The 24,106-nt window shown below is 43.4% G+C and overlaps 1 protein-coding gene across 1 annotated transcript in view; it reads left to right on the top strand.

The window, feature by feature from the left end:
• ZCCHC14 (zinc finger CCHC-type containing 14) overlaps window positions 1-24,106 on the top strand; it is a 48,575-nt gene that overhangs the window by 19,508 nt on the left and 4,961 nt on the right. Inside the window, exons 3-9 of the mRNA XM_059481165.1 lie at window positions 15,798-15,871; window positions 19,268-19,339; window positions 19,544-19,653; window positions 21,586-21,680; window positions 21,769-21,823; window positions 22,284-22,557; window positions 23,814-23,905. Of these exons, the coding sequence (XP_059337148.1) occupies window positions 15,798-15,871; window positions 19,268-19,339; window positions 19,544-19,653; window positions 21,586-21,680; window positions 21,769-21,823; window positions 22,284-22,557; window positions 23,814-23,905 (772 nt within the window). The remainder of the gene's footprint in view (window positions 1-15,797; window positions 15,872-19,267; window positions 19,340-19,543; window positions 19,654-21,585; window positions 21,681-21,768; window positions 21,824-22,283; window positions 22,558-23,813; window positions 23,906-24,106) is intronic.

The following is a 24,106-nucleotide window of genomic DNA, read 5'->3' as shown; positions in this document are numbered from 1 at the left end:
GATGTCAGCCTCCCAGAACTTCTCAGCACTATTTTTGCTGCTCTGTTTTCCTTGGCAAAATGTGTTTGTACGGTCTTGCACCTTTTTTTTCTCTCCCACTTCCTTGACTCATTCTTTTTCCAGAAGAAACCAGGCTGCAGGAGCTCTCCCAGTTTCATGGTGACCAACAGCCTTTTCCTCTTGAAATGTTTGACACCAGCAGAAAATACAGAGGGAGGAAAAAAAAAAGCTCTGAAATCTATTTTGTTTAGGTCCAGACTTTAGACTGCCTTGTTCTGCATCAGTTGTGGAGCTGGATTATTCTATTTTTAAGTAACTGCATCATCTCCAACAATATTGGGTCAACTACTGGTATGGTACAGCTTAAAGAAATATTTAGGCTATGATAATCCTTCAGGAAAAATCTCCCTCTCCCAACTGTATATAATTTTTCAGCTGTTTGTGTATGTCCTTGTTCATTTTCCTTCTGAAGGGAGAGCTCTGCTTCTAAACTTGAGCAATGTAGGTTGAGATCACACAGCAGGCAGTGCATTCCTGACCTTCTGTCTGTGCCACACAAGTTGTTTGAGGAATATCAAGTATTTAAAGTGAATTCTAGAAGTCAAACCCAAGGATTAGCATGCTCCAAAAAAACATGTTTGGCTGTTGCACATTTTCCCCTGTGGTACAGGATTATTGTATGGTAAGGGATTTTTTGGTGATGCATAAATCACGTTGCTCAATGTGGAGTTGAGAGTTCAGTTCAGGTTGGAGCTTTGATTTTGCAATGAAGGCAATACTCAAGTTTAGGGTTTTAAAAACCATCAGAAATGTATTTCAGTTCATGTTTTTATTGATAGTTCAGTTGTCCTGTGCTTACAGAAAGCCATTTCATGTCCCCAAAGCCAGGGTGAATGGTTGTTGTAGAGCAGGGAGTGGAGCTCCTCATGCTGGGGCTGCACTTGGACTCTGGCAGATTGATGTTATCAGCTGTTAATAAGGTAAAAGTTAATAAGTTAACTTATATCTTCTCTCCAGGCTGGAATCAGTATTTTGTCACCCTCACTGCCTCCTTTTCCCTGTAATGAGCCTTGTCAGGAGAGATCTGGGATGGCTGTGATAGGATGGGAATGCGAGGAGGCAGCACAGACACTGCCTGGTGGATGGGGAGGAAGAGGAGGCAGCACAGACACTGCCTGGTGGATGGGGAGGAAGAGGAGGCAGCACAGACACTGCCTGGTGGATGGGGAGGAAGAGGAGGCAGCACAGACACTGCCTGGTGGATGGGGAGGAAGAGGAGGCAGCACAGACCCTGCTGTGGTGCATGGGGAGGAAGAGGAGGCAGCACAGACACTGCCTGGTGCATGGGGAGGAAGAGGAGGCAGCACAGACCCTGCTGTGGTGCATGGGGAGGAAGAGGAGGCAGCACAGACACTGCCTGGTGCATGGGGAGGAAGAGGAGGCAGCACAGACACTGCCTGGTGGATGGGGAGGAAGAGGAGGCAGCACAGACACTGCCTGGCTGGGTTTGGGATCCATGGCCCCCATTCCTGCCCCTTGTGCTCCACAGGGAGGACCCCAGCACACCCAGAGCTGCAGTGAAGGATGCTCTGTGTGGGTTTTCCTGTGGCTCTTTTGGGGTTCATTTCCCAGAGCATTCTTTAATTTCCTCTGAGCAGTTTTAGTTGTGTCCACACCATCTGCCTTGATCCCATATTCCCCTAAAATGATGGACATCAAAATAATGGATATCAAGCATTTAACCTGAGGGCCTTACCCTGAAGCTGCTGAGTGATTCTCTAACTTTGGTTTTGTTTGGATTTCCTGCCTGTTTTTCCTCAGTGAGGAGGTAGAATCACTCTGCTTGGTCCCTACCTAATTAACTGCTGAGCCTGTTGATTAAATTCATTCAAATTTAACAAAGCTATTTAGAGATTTTATTTACAGTGGTGTCTGCATAGAAGAGACTCATGCATGCTTCCTCCAGGAGAAGTGAGAGCAGCTGAGGTACAGCCTGGATCTGTGGGAAATCAGGCCTTGTTTTGCTCCTTGGTAATCCATAAAATCCCAGAATTTGTGTTGGAGGAGACCTTAAAGTTCATCTCATTCTTCCACTAGCCCAGGTTGCTCAGAGCCCCATCATTCATCTTGATTTTATTTATCCTTGTGTTAAAAATAAAGATCTGTGTGCTGGGCAGTACAATTTCCTTATTAAACAGTAGGAAATGAGCAGTTTTCTGCTACAATAGGATTTGACAAAGAACACTTAATTTGGAGGAGTCCATTCAGTTTGGCTTCAGTGGGAGCTGGATGATACTTTTGTTTACAATTAATTTAATCAAGCTACTCAGAAAAATTTAAATTCTAAGAATAGGATGCTGGTAAATCCAGCTGTGCCAAGTATTTTACCTCTCTAATGCCATCCTCAGGAACATTCCTGATCTTGGGTAAGGACTATGTACTCATCAATATCTACTGTGAGACTATAAACTCTTAATTAATATTATTTGCATTTTTCCATGGCTCTCTCAGGAGGCCACACACAGGATGTGCATTCCTAGAAGGATTCTCCCATTTCCATGTCTTTGGAGTCCTGGAAGTGCCTTCAGTGGCACAGGAGTTGTTAATGAAGGTGAAATTATTGGTCATTACCTCAACAGCTCTGGAAGCAGCAGCATGACCTCCTTCCCATAATGGAAACAACAAAGCAACTCCAGCTTTTCATTAAAATCACATTAAATGGTGAAAAACAGTTTTTCTCACATCTTAATGGTAATGGTTTCATACAGCCCATCTTCTGAGGCAGAAAAAAGGTGTTGGGAGAGCTTTTCCTGTGGTGGAACTAATGCTTAAACCTGCATTATTACTGAAAATCCTTAATTAAAAGCAGGAGATGAAATTTAAAAGTTAAGAAATTAACAAATAGGGAGGGATAACAAATATGTAATTCAAGACTGAGAAAAGAACCAAAAACCCCAAGAAGGGACATTTTAACTGCTGCTTTTTGCCTCCTGGCAGTGGCTCAGTGGGGCTGGACATTGCTGTGTCTGCAGATGGAGAGAGGGGTGTGAGAAATGCTCAGAAATGCTCAGAAATGCTCAGCTGTTCCTGCTGCCTTCAGAATGCAGCACCCTGAACATCTGGGCGTTTCTGAAATAGCCCATTCTGCTGCCATCTCAAACAGGGCCGTGCAAAAATTTAGGAAAGAATTTAAGATAAATGCCTTGCTTATCCTATATAGGCCCACATAGCCCTTAAACAAAATTGGATAAAAATTGGCACTTCAGAGAAGAAAGCAGGAGTGATTCACATGTATTCCTAGAAATCCAACACATCCCTGCCCATTTTACATCCTGACACCACTGTACTAATGACTAAATGGCAATTTTCTGCTGCATGTCATGCTCAGGAAGCTTTTACAGCTGGTTACTTGTTCGCTGGTAAATGTTCCTTCCCTTAACAGTTTATTCCTAAATCCCCCCATTTTCCAATGCACATTTTTCATTTCCATCTACCTTTCCATTTAGATGAATTCTTGCCTCCATATCTGAGGGTAATAGGCTTAAAGTACAACAATTTTCTCAATAGGTAGCTGGAGATTTTAGAGGTATCTGAATATACAAGTTAAAAATGGTGTCATCTCTCTCATAGTTGTGGGTCCAGAGCTGCAAATTTCTGGGTATTTAAAATAAATCTGAGGTTTCTTGCTTGCCTTTGATGTCAGCATTAGAATTCTCACTGGGGGCTTTTCTCTGCAGACATGGGAGGCTGTGAGTTTGGAAAGAATCAGACTGCAGCAGGGAAAAGATACCAAATATTGTAGGAGAAATGGGTGATGTTGGGAATTGGAAATAATAAATGAATGAAATTGGGGCTCAATAATAATTGAGCTCAATTGAACTCTTGGGAATTGGAAATAATAAATAAATGAAATTTGGGCTCAATAATAATTGAGTTCAATTGAACTCTTGAAATTGGAAATAATAAATAAATGAAATTTGGGCTCAATAATAATTGAGCTCAGTTGAATTCTTGGGAATTGGAAATAATAAATAAATGAAATTTGGGCTCAATAATAATTGAGTTCAATTGAACTCTTGAAATTGGAAATAATAAATAAATGAAATTTGGGCTCAATAATAATTGAGTTCAATTGAACTCTTGAAATTGGAAATAATAAATAAATGAAATTTGGGCTCAATAATAATTGAGTTCAATTGAACTCTTGAAATTGGAAATAATAAATAAATGAAGTTTGGTTCAGCCTGCCATGGAGCTGGGCAGGGACTCTTCATCACGAGCTGGAGTGACAGGACAGGGGCAGTGGCTTCAAACTGAAGGACAGTTGGTTTGGGATGGATATTAGGGAGGAATTATTGGTTCTGAGGGTGGGCAGGCCTGGCACAGGTGCCCCTGGATCCCTGGCAGTGCCCAAGGCCAGGCTGGAATGGACTTGGAGCCACCTGGGACAGCAGAAGATGTCCCTGCCATGGCATGGCTGGCACCGGATGAGCTCTAAGGTCCTTTCCCACCCAAACCATTCCATGATATGAAAGAACAAATGTGAGAAGAGTCCAAGCAGTGGAATTGTGTCCGCGATTCAGTTATTTTGGGGTTGTTTAAAGGAAGTTGTGTTCTCATGTTTAATGACAGCTTAATGGAGTTGTGATGAATGGTGTCTGTTGGAAAGTGCCAGAGCAGAGCCTGATCCTGGGACCTGCATGCAGACATTGCTGGGGAAGGGAAGCAGCTGGAGCTGTTCTTGGATTGGTTTTAGGGACTGAAATGAGAATGAAATCTCATTTGTGGGTTGCAGACAGTGGGAACTCAAAGTTTGAGGGGCACTGCTGCCCCAAACCCTCTGATTGTGGTCCCTTGTACTCCCTGGAGCCTTCCATGGAATTGTGGATCTCATCTGCTCCTTTGTGCCACACAAGCAGAGGAGACAGACAGTCAACTTTGGCATTGTTTAGGTGCTTGGAATTTTCATTTCTAATTTAATTTTCTTTTGTTCTTTTGAGCTGGAGAGTCACAGGCTGTAATTATGCAAGACAATGCTTTTGATTAAAGTAAATTTTCTTTCTTGGGTGCACAGAAATGCTAAGCTAAAAGGTTAATGTTTCATTTGCTTTCTGCCTTGTTCTTTTATTTCTCCCTGGAAAAAAAAGAAGGAGAGGGCTTGCTGTGCTGCATGACTTCCCTGCCTGGAGTGGATGCATTTCATCAGTGCAGGGTGTGGGTGCTATTTTTAGCCATCACTCAGAGGGGCAGCCCTGCTAAAATTACATCATTAATATCCCCAGTGAAAGGAAATGGCAGAAAACACCACAGGCCCTTTGGAGTTTCTCTCCCTATTGTGTTTTCCACTCCTGGGGGTGAATTATTCCAGGTGTATCATTCCAGCAGAGTTGTTTACAATCAGTTCTTGTGAAGAGGCCTGAGGAAAAGTGTAATAAGTGAATTTGTCTGCAAAACCAGCAGGTATGAAATAGGTCTCAGTGGCCTGGAGAGCTCCTAGTTCGTATTCCTGTTATTAAGGAGTTCAGGGATTTGCTGGATATCCAACTTCTGCTAAAGAAGGTGAGGACCAGGAGCTTTAAACATGAATTTTTCCTACAGGTGGGGTTTGTTTCATTCTGTAGGCCCTGCTAAAGGTCTGCTAGTGAGTCTGGAGATTCAGAGCTTCAGGACTTGGAGATTTTTAGTGGATGGAGTCTGGTGATTTTTGCATTCTTTTAGCTCCGTTTCTGGGCATTCTTATTGCCCTGGCAATAAAATGTACTGTGGCTTTTCCCTCCTGCTTCATAGATGTGTTACAGTTACCCAGCAGTGGTGTGGTGTCTCCACATCAGTTGAACTGCTGAATTAGAACTTCCTTCTGCCTCTGAATCACTGGTCGAGTCTTGTCTGGGATCCAGCAAGAAGGAACAATGAGTTGTACAGAAGGAGAAAAGGGAACAAGAATGTTAAAGCCTGAGAACAGAGACACGAAAATTGCCACAAAAGGGGAAGCTCACAGAAGTGGCTGTGCAGGGATATTTGTTCCTCGCTGAGCTGAGCACTGAATGCATTTGTGGCTCTTGGCAAGACTGTCTGTACTCAAGGATTTTCTATTCCACATGAGTCCCTCAGTCTGGTGTTTTTACACAGCGTGCTAAGAGAATTTTTGTTGTTGTTAACAAGGCTATAATTCCTTAGAAAATAAAAATTGAAGCTGCTATAAAATGACTTTGTCCTTGCTGCTCCTGCCTGTTATTGCAGCCTTAGTCATGAGTTTCTAATGCTGAGCCTGGTCTCAAAAAATGCAGCAAACAGCACGTGCTTATTTCCAGGAGCATTAAACCCTGCTGGCCTGGAGCAGCCCTTCCAAAGCAGGCAAGCTGCTTCCTTCATGTGCCTTGGAGGCTGAAATGCTGCATTTCTGTGCACTTGGAATCCCTTAACTCCTCTGGGTAGGGACAGGAATCCTTGGAGCCATCTGATCCCGGGGCTGTGGTGTTTTAGCACCAGATGCCCTTCGAGCCAGGGCACGTTGGCTGAGCAGCTGCAGCCTCCTCCCCTCCCTCTGGGCTCCAGCCATGCCGATATATGGTTACAAACTGCACCCTCAGGCTGCAAAACAAACAGCCCTGTGCTGGAGAAACGTATATTTATATATGGGGCACTCCAAGCTGAAATCCTGCCAGGCAAATCCTCCTCAGATGCACTTGGGGTTGGGTTCATGTGGGGTGTTTTAATAGAGCAACAGAGATTGTGATTAGCTGAGTGGTCTAAAATCTTTATTTAATCATGAAGTGAGTAAAATCTTGGGTGATTTTAGGGAGGGAAGCTAATGGGTAGTAACAGCTTTAGCTCAGTGTCCATTTTCCTCACCGCCAGCCAAGGTGGTTTGTGGTTAGTTCAAGGTGCTTTGTATTTCCCTGGGTGTTGCTGTGAGACTCCGTTTGCCCATTGGTATTTAGGACACTGCTCCACACTTCAGAGCAAGCCCCAGCTCATGTCCCCAGCTGTGGGGACCAGCTCAATGTGTCACTTTTTGCCTGGTTTCCTTTCTGAGGCTGGAATCCCCTCTCTGAGCTCAGGGGAAGCAGCTGCTCCGTGCAGAACTCAAACTTCAAAGCCCTCAGCTCAGCTGGGTTGGGATATTTGGGGTTTAGGGGAGTCTGGATTTCTGGGCTTTGCTGCACTTCAGCAAAAAATTGAAAGTTTTCTGTCAGTTTTTCCATGGAGAGTGACTTTGCATGTGTGATTTTTGTAGGTGAATACAACTTTTAGATCAGAATTAATCATGAGGCTCACCTTGGGTTTGAGGGGGCTCAGGGAATTTTATGTGCCAGAGAAAATCCTTTCTGGGGAAAAGCAGGAGATTTCTCTATGATGAGCAAAGCTCCTCTTAAGAATGAGAAACAAAGCCAACATTTTGTTTAAAAGTGCTCTAAGAATAGTAAATAAAATAAGCACTCCATCAGATAAAACCAGACTAAATATACAACTGCAGCTTGCTTACCCAGAAAGTAAAATTATTTATATCCAAAGTTGAACATTTCTCTTGATTTCAGAGATGTTTTTGTTAGATAAATTCAACACAGGCAGCCTGCTTATTTAAATTTTCTGTGCAAGGCTGATGTCAATGGTTACTGGAGCTGCCCTTCAGCCCAGGCTCTGGGGCTTTGCTCACTTTTGCAGGAATTTTTTTCCATGTTTCTGAGCTAACTGGGAGAAGAAAATGAGTCAGTGAGCAAATGAGGTCCAGAGCTACATCCAAAACTTACACAGCTCACTTGTGTACAAGAAGTTGATCAGCTGCAGTTGCAGTAAATGCAGTGTGCAGATGGAATTCCTGGAGCCCACAGGGCACAGAACCTGAGCACGTGTTGATCCCCACTGTGGCTGATCTCTCTGAATTTGTTGTAGAATATCCTTAAACCTTCAGTGTTGCACATATTTACCTAAAACCATGCTTGAAAATGCCGTGGTATCAAATCCCATCCTTCAGGATTCCTTTTCCCCTCCTTTTGGCCTGATATCCCAAAGAGCTGCATCCATCCTTGGTTAAAGCTGTTGCAATTCAGGAATTTATTGCTGGGTTGTCCCTGATCTAAACTCCTGCAGCCTTTTCTGGCTCTGTACACAATTTTTGCACCCAGAGCACCATTCCACATTTCACAGCAGATCCTGGGGATGTTCCCAGGCCCAGCACCTGCCCAGTGGTTTGTGTTTGTGTTCAAATTCAGGCCAATCCAGCAGCCTTTGCTGGGTACTTTATTCTGCAAAAGCTTTTTCTAGTCTCAGAAAATTAAAAAAAAAGACAACTCATCAGGCATTTGTGTGCTCAGTGGCCATGGCAGGAGGAGCAGGGATGCAAAGTGGCCTCAAGGATTTGGGCAGAAAACCCTTCAGAACAGTGCTTGAAGCCATTCTCAATTCTTTCAGAGCAGCTGAGTGGTTCTTCAGGGTTTTACATTTTCCTGTCCAGATGGGAGCTTTCTCCAGCCTCCAGCACAGGCACTTTGGGCTTTTGGGAAGCTTTTGAATCCAGGGAAGTTGCACAAACCATCTTTAGGCTGATTGACTTTTGTGGTTGGCTGAAGTGCTGACAGGATCATTCAGGATTACTCCAAAATTGCATGAATTCAGTTCAAAGCTGAGCTATATAGGCTTTTTTTTTTAATTTTAAATATCTGTTTTGGAGAAACATAAGAAGGTCACTTAGTTGGCAGCTTAAATCAGCCAAAGTGAGGAAATAGCAGGGACATGAGAACTCCTGGTTTGGTTGGGGTGAGTGATACAATCCCAGCCTGTTATTGCTGCTCTGGGCTGCCAACACTCAGCTCATGGCCTGGGGTTTCAAAAAAGCTCTGGAATTATTCTTTCCTGTGGAATATTGCACTTCATAGCCTTGCTCTTCAATTAAAGCAGCATTGATTTGTCACCTGAACTCCTGGTGGAGGGGGGTGTTGGTTTGGATCTTAAATACTCTGTGCATTGGAAGAACCCTTATTTTTCAGAGAAGAAATTTATCTTACACAGGAAAATGCCAGATCTGAGAGCTTTCCTTGCTGACAGAAATTTTTCATTATGTCCATGAAACTTTAATTTCCAGGGTTTTCCTGTTGAGGAGCAGCCAGCCAGAAGATTTTCTTGCTAAGTAGTGAAACTGTTCTGTTTGCTTACAAGGTTTTTCCCAGCTGCACTTTCCTTTTCCATGGAAAAACTGTTGTCTGCTCATTCCCTTTTAGTTTTAAAGGATAGCAGCAGAAAACTGGATGGTGGATGTTGTTTTGAGGCTGAGCAGGATCCAAATGAGTCCAACTCGAATTGTATCTTCCCTTTACTGTAGAACTTCAATAATTTAAAATTTAATTTTTTGTTTTTAATCTAAACATTCAGTTTAAGTATTTAACATTAAGTATTTAACATTCAATTTAAGTATTATTTACTTGCAGAAAGTATTTGAGATCACTTCATTGTACAAATTAGGCCTCTTCACATGGTGTTTTCTCCATCCATAACCAGTGCAGGATGTGAAAACAGGTTAATATCTTTATAGATGATCCTTCTGGAGAAGTCTGAGATGTCACTAATATAATAACAAAAGGTCATTTTCACGTGACAACTCAATGCACTGAGCAGCAGATAGAATTGCTTCATCTATTCCTACTTTTGACTTTTCTAGAAGTAGCAAAGTAAGATGATTTTCAAGAAGAAACATTTGTTTCTTTGCCTGTTTTCCCTCAATATTTGAAATACTTCTCCATGCTGTTGAGTGGGAGCGTTTCCCCCTCTGCTGTCTCCACAGACAAGCCCATGGCTTGTCAATGAAGTGAATGATGCTTTAATTGTTTGCTGCAGTTCCATGCCAGGGTGTGTTTGGTGGTTTGGAGCAGTTCCTGTACCTGAGCACTCCTGTGCTGCTGCTCTGGACTCTGGCCCATCAGCTGGTGCAGGTCAGAGATCTCTGGGGAGTTTGTGCAGCTGTCAATGTGTCACGGACACACCAAGGGGTGTTTTTGCTGGCTGGGGAACGGAGCAGAGTTCAGCTTGAATGGTTTCAGTGCCATCCTCTCCAGATATTGAGTGTTCAGAGCCTGCTGGGTGCAGGGCTGGAAGTTGGAAGTGAAGCTTTGGGATGCTCTTCCAGGGAAATTTTCCTCTGAAATCACCTCAGGGACACTCAGCAGCGCCAGCCTTTAGTGACAGATCAGATAATTAGAAGATAATATTAGAAGATCTGTTAGAATATCTGTTAGAAGATAATATTGTCATTCTGTGGTTTGTTAAAGGAGTTTCAGTAAATAAACACAATGATCTGAGCTCCTGGGACAGTCCCCATCCCTGGATGTGGCACTCTGGGTTGGTGTCAAGGTGGGATCTGTCACAGCTTGGGTTTGATGGCCTTGGAGCTCTTTTCCAGCCTCAGGGATCTTGGGATAGCACCCACACCAACTTCTTGGCACCCTAAAGATGCTGATCACATTTAAATCTCAGTTCTCATCCTACAGATTCAAACCCTAATATTTGATTCTGCAGGTTTTCCTCAGGCCTCCATTATTCTAGTAAAAGAATAATTGAAGTTTTGAGGAGTAGGAGAAAGGGAAATCAAATTTGGTGATGAGAAAACTCAGTCCTTGTGTGTTTGTGCAGAGGAGGATCAGTGTCTGTGCTGGGAACAAGAGGGGATCCTGAATTTTTATCATAGCCTGGATAAAAAGCATTAGAAAGATTTAAAAAGTGAAAGCAGGAAGTTTTCTACAAAACAACTCAAAAACCCCTCTCTTAAGCTGATACTTATAAGCAGTCAAAAAACCCAAACAAAAAGCCCACAAACCCCTTTAATTTCTGCTCTTTTGTTGCCATGAATGTGCTTTGCATGGAGCAAATAAATTCTTTTCTGTGTTTTCCTTCCCTCCTGCCTGTGTATATGGGAATATAAATCCTGGTGGGTTTGTGGGGAGCCTCTGTGGGATTTTGTTCCCAGATTTTGGCATCTGCTGGGCAGCAGGAATTGGGAAATGCTGCTTTGGAAGCATTGCTTCAGCACAAAGAGGAGATGATGATGCCTTGTGAAAGTGGTGCTGCTGCATTTCTGCCCACTTCTGTGTAAACAGGGATGTGGGAAGGATTTTATGAGGTCCCTTTTGTTCCACTTTTTCAACACAAACTCAGTTGCTTGTCATGGTTTGATCCCTCTTTCCATGAAAGAAAATGTAATAAATCTTTCAGTGCAGAGGCCTCATTTATGATTATGGCCTCCTATAGGAAGGATTTAACGTAGGGTTTTTGTTTGTTAGTTTTTGGTGGTTTCTGTTTGTTTTTTTGTTTGTTTTGGGTTTTTATTTTTGTTTTGTTGTTTTTGTTGTTGTTGTGGGGTTTTTTTTACCTAGTTTTTTTTTATTATTTACAAATAACTTGCAGCCTTTCTGCTGTTTTTGGTCAAGTACCACAAACCAAAATGTTCAACCCAGTTTCAGGAGATTCAGATTTTGCCACCTGGGGAGTGGCATTTCCATGGTACATCGCACCCAAACTGACCCTGCATCCTGGGATTTCATCAAAGGAAATCCTCTAGGTATGGAGTGGGGAAATATTGGATTTTCTGGAAAAGGGTTGGGCCACAATCAACACTCCTAATTTATCTTTAATTACTTTACTTTTTTACTTTACATTTTCAGGAGGAGCACAAAATTCTCAGTTTGGACTGAGGCACTGATCTATCTAATCCTTTTATTAGGATGGATCCAGCAGCTGTAAAGAGGGAATTATTAAAAGATCAATATCTGATTGATGTGGCTTCTCAAAATGTCTCTTCTGCCCTTGCCCACATCCAGAGCAGGTTTTACCCTGACCTTTTCCAGCCAGGAATGGCAAATCCTGAAGGGTTGGAATTGCCCTTTTGCTTTGTGTTTCTGCTGACATTTTGGGAAGGGGAGGAGATCCAAGCTCCTGCTTTTTTTGGAGAGAGAAACCAGAAATCCAGAGGATTTAACACCTGGTGTGAGCAGAGGGAGGGAATTGTGTGTCCCTTCCCAGGAGCACTGAGTGAGCAGATGAGAAATGCTCCAGTATCAGCCAAAGGGGTGAAAATCCCCAGCTGGAAAACAGAAAATAGGAAATATGAAAATAGGAAAAAACAGGGGAAAAGCCCCCAGGAAACAGGAAAAGTAGGGAAGCAGAGCTGAATACAATGTCTGCAGGCTCCTGGCTGCTTTCCCTGGCTCTGGGGCAGGGTGGGAGGCAGGGCTGGAGCAGCACACGAGGTGACATCGGTGACATCGCTGCTGTCCTGGCTGTGCCTCAGGGCTGGAGGGTTCCACACTCAGCCTTCCATGTGGATACCCTGAAATGGACTCCAAAACTACATGGAAATGCTGCTCTTGTGTTCACAGAAAGCAGCAAATAATAATGATTTAAAAAAGCCCTTAAGGGATGATGCTGGAAGGTCCTGGCAGGTGGTGCCACAGCCCTGATGGAGCTTCTGCACCCTGAGCTTCTCCAACCCCCTTTGTTTTCCTGTCCCCCTCTCCTGGGGATCCCATCCAGCTGTTGCACTCACCTGCTGCAATTTCCCAGATATTTCTGGATAAATCTCCACAGCAGAAAGCCTCATGTAATATACTCTGGGAATCTCCTGAATTAGGAACTTTAACTTGTTGTGTCCCCTGGGTTGAGAAATTGGAGTTTTGCTGGATTCAGCATCCTGAAAAGCCATCAGTATCATGTGTCCTTAATTCTGTACAGAGGTTTTTCTGCTCTGGACTCATTTATTGGGGTACTGGGTAGAGTCAGCTCTTTGAGCTTTTGAGAGTAAAAGCAGTAAATAAAAATCTCTTTCTTTTTTTCTTCCCTTTGTACTTGGTGGATGGCACCTTTTCTTCTGGAGTTCTGTAGCACTGATTGAATAAAGTAAAGCTTCAGGGCAGGTTTAGGAAGGTTATTTCAATAAAACCAACCAGAAGTTAAACAACACACAGAGTAGGTGAGAGGCTACAGAACACAAACATACAACTTGATAAATTAAACAAGATTTCTTCAGGCAGATGATGTTTTTCAGGATATTTTAGGTAGCTGAGAGAAAATTCCTGGAGCTCTTTGTGTGATATGAGGAATTATCCAGTTGGTTGTCCCTAAAGCCTGTCCAGGACAGGAACTGCATTTCCTGCTCTAGAACAGAGCTCATCTTACAGGATCAGTGCAGAAATCTCTACCTAAAGGTCCATTTTTCTAATTGCAGTCCTTTTCCAGGATAAATTCACTGCAGTGGGTTTTATTCACTGGGAGGTTCAGCCCAGACTTTGAGCAGGAAAAGGTTGTGGCACTGTCAGCACCACCAAATCCAGGGGTGATTTAAGGTTTGTCATTAACCCACAGAGTAAAACAGGAATAGCTTGGGTTTATGTCTCTGAGTAATCCAATTCTGCTGCAATTGCTGGAGATGAAAAATGAATGTCTGGAAGAGATGGGCTTTGAATCCTTTAGAAATGCCAAATGATAAGAACACTTGCAGCAAAGTGATGCTGGGTTTGCTATAAACAACAAATGTTGCATAACACAGGCTGTGTTTTTCAAAACCAGATGTTGCAGCAGTTGACACCAGGATTTCTGCAAGTTATTTGCTCATCCTTCAGCTGCTTCACCACATTCCCCCTCTCAACACCCATTTTACACATTCTTTCTCATTATGATCCTGTAGTACTCACAATTCCAATCAATATTCAGTTTATTTTAGCTGTGATCACAACTCAGGGGGCCCTGAGTTCTCTCAAATAAATGTACTGAGGTAGATTTTTTTTTAATTAACCTTTTCAAATCTTCATGTTCAAACCTTCATACCACTGAATATTGTGTGGATGGCTCAGCAATGTCTGGTGAGCAGATTTATCCCTGTGGTGCTCAGCATGGGGCACAAAATCATTTCAGAAGCGTGAGAGGAGCCCAGTGAAATCTTTTGAAAGGAACAAACCTCTCCAAAAAGCAGAATGTGCAGGAGAAAGCAGTAAGTAATGAATTGACATTATTCCTAAGCCCAGGGATTGATGTCATTGTAATTGGGAATTACATGGAGGAGGATCAGAACAGGAATGTTCATTTTCTCCATGTAAAAACAGCCACAAACATCTGTAGAGCTGAATTTGGGGGGTTTTCAGAATTTTCACTGTAAATAAAATTTAAATAAGAGATTTTTAAGCAGCCAAGACCCAGGTGACAACACTAACATTTGTAAATGAGCAGGACCTGCAGAGCTGTGCCCAGCTCTGGGATTGCCAGTCAGGAATGCTGGAATGAGTCCAGAGGAGCCCAGGGAGCTGCTCCAGGGCTGGGACACCTGGGGGGGCTCACCTGGAGAGGAGAAGCTCAGAGAGAGCTCAGAGCCCCTAAAGGGGCTCCAGGAGAGCTGGAGAGGGACTGGGGACAAGGATGGAGGGACAGGACACAGGGAATGGCTCCCACTGCCACAGGGTGGATTTAATGGGATTTTGGGCAGGAATTGTTCCCTGCAGGGTGGGCAGGCCCTGGCACAGGTGCCCAGAGCAGCTGTGGCTGCCCCTGGATCCCTGGCAGTGCCCAAGGCCGGGCTGGATGGGGTTTGGAGTAACCTGGGATGGTGAAAGGTGTTGGGGTTGGACCTGGATGGGCTTTAAGGTCCTTTCCCACCCAAACCACTCTGGGATTCTCTGAGGACACAATAAAAGAATTTAGAAGGTCTCAATGGAACCTTCAGGCCACAGCTGTTGGGAAACAGAGGGAACTCAAGCTTGGGTGGAGCCTCCCTGGGGACAGGGACAAGCGAGGTGACACAAGGCAGGTGTTGTAATGGTGCTGCTGTAATTTCACTGCACTGTTTTCTTGGGCACTCAGGAGGGAGTTCCATGTGATAAGCATTGGGTTGAGTCTTCCTGATAACAAAAAGTTAATAATAAATAGTGCTGAAAACAGGGTAACAGCTTGTAAATGGGGATTCTGTGGAAATAGTAACAGAATTCTGGGCTTTGCTTGTGAGGACTGCTCAGTGAACACACAGCAGGTATAGCACCTGTCCCTTTGGGCACTGGCACTCACAAGTGAAATTTTACTGACTTTTGGTTGGGATAATTCTGCTTTTGAAGTTTTAAGCCAATGTAAATTGGCTTTTTGTAGGAAAAAATTCATGTATGTATCCCCATGAGTGCAGTCAAAAGGCAGGAGGAATTTATAAGAGAATAGAAAGTTGATGAAATAAAGTTTTTTCATGGTGAATTCTTTTCTGGGTGTCTTGGGAAGTGGGAGTCTCCCAGAACTCAGCACACCAAATATCTGATGTGTAAGGTGACCTGTGCTGGCATTCCATCCTTTCCACACTCAGATCCTGCTTTTACTTGCACCTTATTCCAAGTGATTTTTTCTGTGAAGCTGCAGGAAGGGAGGAGTCAGGATGTGAACAGAGCCATGAAACCACACTGAACTTGTAAAGCCAGGCCCTGAAAACATGGAGAGTTCTTCCTCATGCCAGTTCCCCTGGCACGGATGGTGTTTGTTCCTTGATGCTATTCAGATAATTCCATGTGTGTTATTACAGAGATGAGTGGGGTGGTAAGAGCTTTGCTTGGAGTGGATTATTTGGGTTGAAACTGCTTGGAATGAAACTTTCCCAAGTCTGGAAAACAGCATGAAGTGGTGGTACCAACATTCCTGAGGGAGGAAGTTGGAACTGGGCACCTGGAGCACCTCCACAGGTCATGGGATGCTCTCAAAACAGGGCCTGGCACTTCCCAAAAGTCATCACTTCTGTCTGTATTTAGGAATATCCTCCTCATTCTTCTTCTCTCTTTGTTTTTCCATAGTGAGTGTTGAAAAAGTGGAATTGAAGGGGCTGGCACACAAGAAGAATGAAAGAAATGTTGAGTATTCCTTTGAGGTAAGTTTGGGTTTCCTTTCCTGTAAAAGAAGGGAGGATAAAACCTAAGGAGGAGTTGAGGAAATTTTCAAATTTTATTGTTAGATCCCAAAAATCCTTTGTGAAAGCAGAGCACCTTTGGGACTGATAGCTTTTAATCAATGATTTGAAAGTCATAAATGGCTGTGGATGATGCAGAGGTTGGTAGGTGGGGATTGGCAAAAAAATCCCCAAAAAACATTTTAATGCAGGAAATTTTGGCAGTGTTTGTTTAGGGGGAAATATGATGCCACCCTTACAGGATATTATCCATATCTACATCCAATGTTCATTCTTCTGCTGGAATGCAGAAACCAGAGGGAATTTCAGTCGTAATCTGGACAGAGAACAATGTGGGCTCTGAGGGCACAGCTGCTGGAAAGGGGCAGGGAGGGAGTCTCTGGTGGGATGTGGCTCCAGAAGGTTGGGGAGTACAGAAAAGCTTTGGGAATTCTTCAGGGCAATGAGTGCTGGGTTTCTCTTGGAGCTCTCATAGGAACCCATCACACCTGAGATAGCCCAGCTACCCCAAACAGCATAAAATCAGCAGGATGGCTTCTGAGGCAGTGCTGGAAACAGAAAAAGGTTTGATAAAAGGCAAAATAATAAACTCTTACAGAGAAAAACCAAGCTAGGGGCAAGAGGTTCTTGCTCCTGCTAGAACATCCCACAAAGGCAAATATTTCCTTTGTTCTCTTCCTTTTCTAGTGAATTAGCTAGGTGGGACATTTTGGCCTCTGTCCAATTGGCAGCCCCAGGTTTGAGGTGAAGTCCCAAAGGTGCTGTGAGGTTTCTTTGGGAGAGAAACTTCTGGGCTTTCTGCCTTTTTAAGCAAAGAGTAATTGAATCACTCCATCAACAGGGGGCTCATTCCTACACTTAAGGAAACCTCAGTGGAGCAAAAGCTGGGGGAGCTGACTGGAAGGGGATTTCACCATGGTCTGAAAGTGCTGTGTGAGCTGGAGGCAGCTTGGCCTGGGTGGCAGTGGGAGCAGTGCTGTGGCACAGAGAGAGAGTGGCACTGACAGTGGCAGTGGGAGCAGCGCTGTGGCACAGAGAGTGGCACTGACAGTGGCAGTGGGAGCAGTGCTGTGGCACAGAGTGGCACTGACAGTGGCAGTGGGAGCAGTGCTGTGGCACAGAGAGTGGCACTGACAGTGGCAGTGGGAACAGTGCTGTGGCACAGAGAGTGGCACTGACAGTGGCAGTGGGAACAGTGCTGTGGCACAGAGAGTGGCACTGACAGTGGCAGTGGGAACAGTGCTGTGGCACAGAGAGTGGCACTGACAGTGGCAGTGGGAGCAGTGCTGTGGCACTGACAGTGGCAGTGGGAGCAGTGCTGTGGCACAGAGTGGCACTGACAGTGGCAGTGGGAGCAGTGCTGTGGCACAGACAGAGAGTGGCACTGACAGTGGCAGTGGGAGCAGTGCTGTGGCACAGAGAGAGAGTGGCACTGACAGTGGCAGTGGGAGCAGTGCTGTGGCACTGACAGTGGCACTGACAGTGGCAGTGGGAGCAGTGCTGTGGCACAGACAGAGAGTGGCACTGACAGTGGCAGTGGGAGCAGTGCCGTGGCACAGAGTGGCAGTGGGGGCAGTGGAATGAGTGTGGCTCAGTTTCCCCCTGCTGCAGCCTGGGTTTGCTCCCATCCCACTGCAGGGATGAGTTCATTGTTCATCCTCTGGAACCTGGGGCATTGGTGCTGCTGAGCAGCTGACAAACTGGAGTAAAGTATTCCAAAATTTGGGATGCACAGCCCAGAAAACAGCTTTGGTTTGTTTGATGAGACAAAGTGAGGGATGAGAAAAGGAGAAACCAGAAGGAACCCAATTATCCACGACTTTCACCAAGTTATTCCTTAAAACTCCTCAGCATCTGTTGGGATTTTGGCAGCATTAACCTCTGCAGGGCTGGATTCATGGAGAATGTCCCAAATTTGCTGAATCCCCCAATTGTTCCAAATGTCATCAGTCACAGACAGGATTTTTCCAAGGGCTTTTCAAGCTCTGTATGAAGCTTGCAGTTGTCTCCACTCCAATTAAGATCTCGTGAAACTTCTTTTCCTATTACAAATTTTTCTATAAATAACAGAAATTACTGTACCCAGTGTTTGCCTCAACAGCTTGAACTGAGGGAAGAGCAGAGACTTCAGCTGAGTTGATAAATTGCTGTTTGCTGGGTTAAAAACCCAATTATGGAATGGTTTTGTTTTGTTTAGGAGCTTGGGAATAGCAGGTCAATGGATGGAGCAGTTTAGTGTTTGTAGTGCTATTGTTCCCCCCATTTACAGTTCACATTATTGTTTTATAAGTATTGAAAATTCAAGTTTAAACAGAAGTCATGACAGTTGTTGAGTTATTACAGAACTAGAAAAAAAGAGAATATTTCCTGTACTTTCTGAAATTCTTTGTGAATTAAAAAAAAAAAAAATATTTACCACAAACTTAAAAAAAACCAACCCACAAATTTGGTAAAACTGCTCAAGTTTCTGTCTTCTTTTTCCCCCCTTTTTTTTGTATAACAGCTCTGCTGAGAGGAAATTCCTCCCTTATGTAATATATTTTGAAATCCTCTCCTCTCCCCACTCATTTTGGCAGCGTTTGGATGGCTGGAAAAACTTTGTGTATGTTTGGAGTTGTCATTGAAACGAATGTCATGTGAGAGGCTGCTCTGTGATCCCCAAACTCCCACCCAGCTCCTTCCCCCTGGATCCAGCTGCCTCCAGATGCTCCAATGGATATTTTGGATCCATAGGGATTCACCCCTGGCCTGTCTCATGCTGATTTTCCAAAAATCCTGATTTTTGGCTTCATTAAACCTCATCTCCCAAGGAATAAATGCTTCAATATCCAAGGGTGTCATGGCTTGTTTGTGTGGGCAGAAATAGTGAATATTCCCTTTTTTTAGAGCATGGACAAGATGGAGTCTGGAGCAGGAGCTGCAGGAGGGTTTTGCCTGGATTTTTGCTGCCATTCTCAATTTTTCTGGCATATGGAGTTGATTAATTAGCAATAGGCAGCTTTGTGTGGGGGGAGCTGTTCCTGTTGGAAAGCAGATCCTACAAACCAGCTGTTTTCTTTAACAATAATGAGGGGAAAAAATTCCATTACTCCGTGGTTGCTTGCTTAACTCTGGATGTCTGCAGGGTGTAAGGGCTGTGTAAGCTCTGAGGGCTTTTCCAAGCACCCAGAGCAGTTGATAAATGTAAAAACAGCAAGAATTGGACAGCAATTTTGTCCTTGTGCACATAAAAAATGTGTTTCCTTCTTGCTGTCACCCATCACAACATCTGTGAGGGAGAGCTGATACCAACGAGTGGATTTTGAGGAACCAAATTAAATTAATTACTAAAGCAAATGCTTCTTGCTCCTCCCCAAGGTCCTGTGGTCTGATTCTTCGGTGACGTTGGTAACCAAATCTTCTGCTGAAGTGACTGAATTCATTTCAAAGGTAAAGACAATAAGAAAAACACCTTGAAAAGGAAAAAAATGTTTTGTCCCTCTCTCTAATTTTGTTCAATGATACTTCTCAAAATGTGCCAAGATAATTCAGATTGAATTTCATAAAATATTTGATTTATAACAGGCAATGGCCTGAACCTCATAGAAATAACAAAACTTTTCAAGTTTAATTTTTCATATCCTCCCCATTTAGCTGTCTCAGCTATATCCAGAAGAAAACTTGGAGAAATTCATTCCCTGCTTAGCTGGTCCAGATTCCTTTTACCTGGAACGGAACCACATGGACCTGGAATCAGACCTGAGGTATGCTGGGATCTTGTGGGGTTTTTATCTTGACACTGGGCTTCTTTCACTGAGAAAAAGAAAAAAAATGCAGGAAATAGAAATATTATCTCCATATTCTAAATTACTTCAAAGAAATTAGAGCCTGATCCTAAGCTTTTTTCCTGGATGTTCCATTAATTTCAGTGCATAACAATTTTTCAGGAATTCTTTCTTGAGAAATACAGATGGTAATAATATTCTTTTTTAAGCTGGAGAATTGATATTTCCTCATTCCTTGTGAAGAACAAATAGAGGATCACTGGCTTTGCAAAAGTTTGTTTTGGACTCAAAAATAACCAGAATTGTTTAAAACAACCAAAACTCAGGAAAAAATAGAAGCTTGAATATTCACCCATCTGTACTGAGGAATGGGTTGTGGGGATTTTTTCTCCCCTTTCACAGAGTTTTTATTTTCTCATTTTAGGTTGTCATTTTATTGAGGTGTTTATTTTACTTTAATATTTAAAAGTTAGGTATGTATTTAGCTCTTATTAAAAGATTACATTTTTGGAAGCCTTTAACAGTTAAGAAATTTTTTGAAGTCTTACCTTGTACTTCCTTAAATTATCACAAATCATCTGGCCATTATTTAATATAAAGTATATTTTTAGTGTCATAATCTGTGGCAGATCACATCAGGTTTCTCTTTCTAAATATGATTTTCCTAAGAAAATAGGAGTGACTCAAATTCCTTTCAGCTTCTACTGTCTTTATCTACACAAAACAAGATTATTGTAATATTAGTATTATTCTGATCCTAATATGTTATTATTATAAAATTAAATGACACTTTAAAATATTAATTATTTATTATTTCTTAGAGCTTCTCCTTTCCACTTTTTTTTTTCCCTAAGCCATGGTGGATGTTGGTTTTCCATAGGCAGCAGCCAGCAGGTGCAAGGCTGGATTGTTTTTCATGGCAGGCAGCATTCCCAGGGCTTGCTGTGCTCCAAGGAGACTTTGGGAGGCTGCAGGGAATGTGTGTGCCTGCTTGGGAACAGCAGCCTCTGCAAATCTGGGTTAATGGAGCAGCACCTGCCCTGCCAGGGCTCACTGCAGCTCTGCAGCAGGGGAGAGGCTGCTCCAAGGTGCTGCTCTGCTGTGAAATTCAGCCCTGAACTCTGGGGTTTCCAGCTGGGAAACACCTCTGCGTGTGCGAGGTGCAAAGCTTTGGGAAATTGGATTTTTTTGGTGGAATCCAAGAGTGGTTTGGGTTGAAGGGAGCTCAAAGCTCATCCCATCCCACCCCTGCCATGGCAGGGACACCTTTCACTGCCCCAGGCTGCTCCAAGCCCCAGTGTCCAGCCTGGCCTTGGGATCCAGGGGCAGCCACAGCTGCTCTGGGCACCCTGTGCCAGGGAAGGATTTCTCCCCAATATTTTATCTAAATCCATCCTCTTCCAGCTCAAAGCTGTCCCTCCTTGTCCTGCCCCTCCATCCCTTGTCCCACAGCTCCCTGGAGGAGCTGGAGTGCTGTTAAAGGGCTTTTTTCCCTTAAAAGAGGCACAGGGAAAACGTGACAGAAGTTTTGCCCTAAACTGCCAGACTCTGCATCTGCTGTTTATCTCCAAGAGGAGGAAATTCAATAACAGATCCATCTCTATTTTATATTCCTCAGGTTCCAGCATTTGAAAGGCAATGTTCAAGTTTACATTTGAACATTTTCTGCCTTAGGAGTGTTCAGGGTTGCTGAATGAGGGGTCTTTGCTGAAACACTCACCAGAGTGAAAACAACCCCAGGGTAACAGGGTTTGGTATTAAAAATAAGAATATCCATAAATTTCCAGAATTCAGAATGGCATGGTGTGTTTCAGCTTTTCAATTTCCAATCTGATTTCCAAGTGTGTTGTCCAGAGTGCAATCTGATGGATTTGGGAGGCTCTAACAGAGCAGGGCCTTTGTTTGCTGCAGGTACCTGGCCCCGTTCCCTTCCCATGTGGTGAAAAACGACCACGTCAGGAAGTTCTTCAGCACGTCATCTCCCTCACAGCAACTTCAGAGCTCAAGTGAGTTGAAATAAAGTTTAAAAAAATTTTTTTTTTGTACTGCATTTCATAAACTGATGCCATTTGTGACTCTGTTCCTTGTTTGCAGATCCTGGCAACCCCTCCCTGTATAAAGTAGGAACTACGCTGGGAACATCTGGAAGGTGAAATATTTATCTTGTTTAAACTCATTATCTTAAAAGGCAATTTTCATGTCCTCCAACAAAACCCAGACCCTCTTTAAGGAGCCAGTATTGTGGCTTCCATATGGAAAGATTAAAAATTTCCATGGGATTATATTTGGGCATCTTTACTTCTTTTTAATAATACAGAGGCTGTTCTGTCAAGCTTTTTTAAATCACAGAGAGGCAGCAGAATATTTCTGATCTGTGATTAGTGAAGGAAATTATTGAAGGAAAATTCTGTTTAGGTGGAGATCAGCTTCACCCTTTGCCAGAAGTGCTTTGTTACAGAGCTGTGGAGCAGGGCAGCTACAAATCCATACCTTGGCTCCAACTGGGGTGGTTTTTCCCAGAATTTCTGTGAATTTTTCCAGATTTCTGTGGCTGATCTCTGGGTGTCACAGCTCATCCAACTAACCCCAGCCCTGTTCCTGTTTTGCAGACCTATATGTGGGGTGGCTGGAATTCAGAGTTCCCAGAGCCACGTGCCGCACTCGGGCGCTGCCCCGGTGTCCCTGGCGCACTGCGCGCACTCCGGCGGCGCCGGCTCCGCGCTGGGATACCGCTCCCAGCTGGAGAGCTCCTCCCCTGCCATGCTGATGTCTTCCAGCCCCCAAACCCCTCAGACACAGGAGCAAAACGGGATCCTGGACTGGCTCAGGAAGCTGCGCTTGCACAAGTATTACCCCGTCTTCAAACAGCTCACCATGGAGAAGGTAGGGCAGGACGTGGAGGGGAGCAGGCAGCTTTGAGTTATCCCCACCTTCTCCAGGCTGGGAAATCTGCACTGAGGGTCACACCAGTTTCTGGTACTTGCTGGGGAGGTTTTCACTTTGTGAAAGCAGTAATGAATTGATGAAAACCCTCTTGCTGTTCTCACTCTGTGTTGTGTCCGGGGCTGTCCAACAGCTGCTGCTTCTCCCAGGCTTCCTCGTGCAGTGCTTGGAGATCCAGCTGGGATGCTGCCTCAGGAGCTCTGCTTGGCTCCCTGAACTTCCCTTTGTGTGCTGCAGATACCTAAATATATTGATTTTTCTTGATTTCTGCTTCTTGATTGATGTTTCTCCCAAAATATTTGGTTATCCTCATTTTAAGAACTAAATTTTCAGAGACTCGTGGCATGAATATGAACATGAGTGAGTGAGGTTTGTTTCCTGCAGAAATTCCTGTGGAAAAATCATCACATGTGTCTTTGCACTGCAAGAGTCCCAGATCACACCTGTGTGTGCTGGATTTGATCTCAATGAGGTTTTGGAGCATTTTCCCTGCTCCAGTGGGAGATTCCTTGTCCTCTGTCTTTTGGCCTGGAACGCCCTCCAGTGGAGGGAGGGCTTGGGCTCAGCTTTGTGCTGCTTTGGAATATTTTATGGATTTAATTTCAGTCTCTTACCAGAGGCTTCTGATTTAATTTTCTTCATTATAAGAAGTGAAATATACTGTGGTTCTTTTTTCTTTAATAAAGTAGTAAAACTCTATATATTCCACTGTATTTTTAAAAAGCAAATATTATTATGCATACTTCACTGGCTTTCATTTTAATTACATTATAATATAAATGTCTGTATCTATCTCTATATTTTATTATTAAATTTACTATTGGTGTATATTTTTACTCCACTTCCGTGGTAAATGACACACTGGGAAAACTGGAGTGATTTTCTAAGGTCCTTAAATTCACTGATAGCACCAAGTTCTGTTTTAATTTAATTCTATTTGAATATGTACACGAGTTATTTCATCTTTATTGTGACTGGTTAATACAAGCACACACCTAATTAAATTAAATCTGCAGGTTTCTTCCTTTCATGTCTGTCCCCCACACTTTCCTTTTACACTATAATTGAAAACTGGAGTAGAGACTTTCTTTGAATTTAAAAATGGTTTTAAAGTTGGCTTTTGGAATTTCTCTTAACTAAAAATGGGAACAAGAATATTTCAGGGTATAAAACTAAACATATTTTTTCTTTCCAAGTTTCTGAGTCTTACTGAGGAAGATCTGAATAAGTTTGAGTCCCTCACCATGGGAGCAAAGAAGAAGCTCAAGACCCAACTAGAGCTGGAGAAGTAAGTGAGGGCTGGCTGAACTTCTTTTATGGTCAAAAAATGCTAATTTTACTTCCCAGAGCACAAACCTGCCATGATTCCCATCTGGAGATATGGATGATTATTATCTCCATTACTGAACAATATTTAGCACTTTCTGGTTTACTGCTGCCTGGTCAGGGTTGTGATAAGAATACCAAATCTTTAAATCTATAAAATACA

This window comes from Ammospiza nelsoni, chromosome 13 (genome assembly GCF_027579445.1).
Source record: "Ammospiza nelsoni isolate bAmmNel1 chromosome 13, bAmmNel1.pri, whole genome shotgun sequence".
Taxonomy (NCBI): Eukaryota; Metazoa; Chordata; class Aves; order Passeriformes; family Passerellidae; genus Ammospiza; species Ammospiza nelsoni.
Note: the sequence above shows the minus strand (reverse complement) of the source record. Positions and strands in the feature narration are given on the sequence as shown.